Here is a 3,634-nt window from a genome sequence, read left to right as displayed (position 1 = left end):
TCTTGCCGGAAAACTTCACACACTCGAGTCACGTTTGCTGAAGAATGGCAGAGAAAACGAGAAAACGCAGCCAAAATCCCACCTCCCCTCCATCCCCACGGACCACGGGGTCCGTGGGGATGGAGGCGTCTCCGTCCCCGCGAGGGCGGAGAGCGCGGTGCGGGCGGTGGTGTGCTGCGGTGCCGTGCAGGCTCTGGAGTAGTAATGGGTGATATTTTACCGTTCACGATATACCGTCAAAACAATCCCCCACGGTAAGAATTTGTCATCTCGCGGTAAAAATGATAAATTTCCGTTGATGTGTTTTTGTGTAAAGCTGATTTATGGTTCTGCGTTAAATCCACGCACAACGTACGTGAAGGAAGGAAGGAAGGAAGGAAGGAAGGAAGGAAGGAAGGAAGGAAGGAAGGAAGGAAGGAAGGAAGGAAGGAAGGAAGGAAGGAAGGAAGGAAGGAAGGAAGGAAGGAAGGAAGGAAGGAAGGAAGGAAGGAAGGAAGGAAGGAAGGAAATGAGCCTGAAAGAAAGAAAGAAAGAAAGAAAGAAAGAAAAAAGAAAGAAAGAAAGAAAGAAGAAAGAAAGAAAGAAAGAAAGAAAGAAAGAAAGAGAAGAAAGAAAGAAAGAAAGAAAGAAAGGAGCCAAACAAGAAAGAAAGAAAGAGAAAGAAAGAAAGAAAGAAAGAAAGAAAGAAAGAAAGAAAGAAAGAAAGAAAGAAAGAAAGAAAGAAATGAGCCTAGAAAGAAAGAAAGAAAGAAAGAAATGAGCCTAAAAGAAAGAAAGAAAGAAAGAAAGAAGAAGAAAGAAAGAAAGAAAGAAGAAGAAAGAAAAGAAAGAAAGAAAGGAAAGAAAGAAAGAAAGAAAGAAAGAAAGAAAGAAAGAAAGAAAGAAAGAAAGAAAGAAAGAAAGAAAGAAAGAAAGAAAGAAAGAAAGAAAGAAAGAAAGAAAGAAGGATACATTCCCGTTGATGACTTCTTTGTATTGGTATTTTTTTTATCGTTATCGGGATAAATGCCAGAAATTATCGTGATAAATCTTTTTGTCCATACCGCCCATCCCTACTCTGGAGCCACGGGCTACGCCGTAGAGTACGCGGCGACGCGCACCATTCTGCGTTGGTGTAACGGAGAACCATAAATCAGCCTTCAGTGTGTGCTGTTCTGGACTTCTCTGTTGTGCTCATTTTGCTGGGACGTCGGGTCCCTCGGGGCGTGGAGGGCGAACCGAACAGTTCGTTTTTATATCGAGAAAGAAAAATATATATATATATATATATATATATATATATATATATATATATATATATAATATGTGTGTGTGTGTTTGTGTATATATACACACAAGTCTTCCTTCTCTGCATGTGGACTTGGCAGGCAGTTTGAAACCGGTTCTAACTAATGAGCATAAACATCACATTTGTTTATCCTTCAACACCTTCCCCGACCTCACGCCGCTCAGCCACCTGTACAGAGTTTCACGAGTGTGGTGTGTGTGTGTGTGTGTCTGTGTGTGTGTGTGTGTGTGTGTGTGTGTGTGTGTGTGTGTGTGTGTGTGTGTGTGTGTGTGCAGGTGGTGCTGCCATCTACACGAAGAACCTACATCCCTGACAAGCTGTGTTTGCTGCTGGAGGACGCCAAGGAGCTGGCTGCTCAGACTGCCCTCTGGAACCTGGGTACTGCATGCACGCACGCACGCACGCACGCACGCACGCACGCACGCACGCACGCACGCACGCACGCACGCACGCACGCACGCACGCACGCACGCACGCACGCACGCAACGCACGCACGCACGCTAATATGACTCAAGTAGAAGTAGTGCTGGGCGATTTTGGACAAAAATAAAATCCTGATTCTTTTTCTCTGAAAACCCGATTTTCGATTTCGATTTTTTTGGTAAAACTACAAAAGACAATGGAATAAATTGTTTCAAATATTTTATCTTTATTTTTAAGAAAAATAGCAAACAAAAACAACCAAACAAAGATGCGAAAAAGGAAAATCGATTTTCCGATTTCCCTTTTTTAACATCGTCTTGATTAATAAATCCGATTTAGATTTAAAATCGATTAATCGTACAGCCCTAAGTAGAAGTAAAAAGTAGTCACCCAAATAATTACTTGAGTAAAAGTATAAAAGTACTCGGTGAAAAAACTACTCAAGTACTGAGTAACTGTTGAGTAACGTCTGATTTATTTTTTTAACACAACCATTCAAACAGACAAAAGTACAAAATAATCATCTTTAGGCAAATTAAATCAATAAAATAAATTAAAATTAATAAAAAATAAAAGATTGCTGAAATTAAAATAATCTTAAAGTAAATTTAATTACTTTAATAGATAATAAAATAAATAAAATAACAGAATAAAAAAATAAATTAAGCACGAGTAGCACAAAATGTCCAGCCTTTGTACTTTTCTTTTTTAACCAGGCAGAACTAGAACAAACATGAACTCATAGAAACTCTGTGTGTGTTTGAGTCTGTGTAAATGTGACAAAACATGTAAAAACAAACATTTTTCCCAAGAATCACCCAGTGATGTCATGAGATTGACGCGTACGTGGATAAAAGGGATAAAAGAAAAGTAACAGCTCAACGTAGCCTAATGTAGCGGAGTAAGAGGAACAGTTTCTTCTTCACAAATCTACTCAAGTAAAAGTAAAAAGTATAGTGATTCAAAACTACTCCTAAAAGTACAACATTTCCCAAAACTTACTCAAGTAAATGTGCTGCACTATTATCTGTCTGTCTGCTCAGGCTGGTTGAACCTGTAAATGACCCCCCTGTTCTCACCTGCCCCCCCCAGAACTGTCCTGGGATTGTCCCAGCAGCCCGTCTCCTCCTCTCACCTTGTCCTCGTCTTCCGACACCTGCGGCAGCCAGACCTTCACCTTCCCCCCTCCTCTTCCTCAGCTGCCCTCCCTGCCCTTCTCCAGCCTGCTGCCCTCCCCCAGCTCCCAGGGTGCACTGCTCTACATGAACTCCCAGCCGCCGGCCTTCTACTGACGGTGAGACTGGAACCAGAGACGTTTTATTGTAAACTCTACCCCCCCACTACGGTTGTGTTTTATTGTAAACTCTACCCCCCACTACGGTTGTTTCCTGTATCTGTGTCACGTGGGTTTCCCCACTGCCCCGCCCCTTTAGGAGACTAACAGCAGCTCCTGAGTCTATTGAGTCCTATGGGAAAAGTGAACGTGAGCACAGATTATTACCAACTCGCAAAAAAGAAAAAGTTGAAATGTTGAGAAAAAAAGTCGAAATGTCGAGAAAAAAGTCGAAATGTCCAGAAAAAAGTAAAAATTTCGAAAAAAAGTCGAAATGTCGAAAAAAAGTCAAAATGTTGAGAAAAAGTCGAAATGTTGAGAAAAAAGTCGAAATGTCGAGAAAAAAGTCGAAATGTCGACATTAATGTTGAAGTACAATCTTGAGAAAAAAGTCGAAATGTCGAGAAAAAAGTTGAAATGTTGAGAAAAAAAGTAGAAATGTTGAGAAAAAAGTCGAAATGTTGAGAAAAAAGTCAAAATTTCGAGAAAAAAGTCGAAATTTGGAAAAAAGTCGAAATGTCGAAAAAAAAGTCAAAATTTCGAGAAAAAAGTCGAAATGTTGAGAAAAAGTCGAAATGTTGAGAAAAAA

The 3,634-nt window shown here is 40.4% G+C and overlaps 1 protein-coding gene across 1 annotated transcript in view; it reads left to right on the top strand.

The window, feature by feature from the left end:
• The window catches only part of rbm46 (RNA binding motif protein 46), a 24,416-nt gene extending 21,412 nt beyond the window's left edge, over positions 1-3,004 (top strand). The window contains exons 8-9 of the mRNA XM_061710826.1: positions 1,564-1,666; positions 2,805-3,004. Of these exons, the coding sequence (XP_061566810.1) occupies positions 1,564-1,666; positions 2,805-3,004 (303 nt within the window). The remainder of the gene's footprint in view (positions 1-1,563; positions 1,667-2,804) is intronic.
• The last annotated feature ends 630 nt before the right edge of the window (positions 3,005-3,634 follow it).

The sequence above is a fragment of the Cololabis saira genome, chromosome 20 (assembly GCF_033807715.1).
Source record: "Cololabis saira isolate AMF1-May2022 chromosome 20, fColSai1.1, whole genome shotgun sequence".
Taxonomy (NCBI): domain Eukaryota; kingdom Metazoa; phylum Chordata; class Actinopteri; order Beloniformes; family Belonidae; genus Cololabis; species Cololabis saira.
The sequence above is the reverse complement of the archived record's forward strand: the minus strand, read 5'-3'. Positions and strand labels throughout refer to the sequence as shown.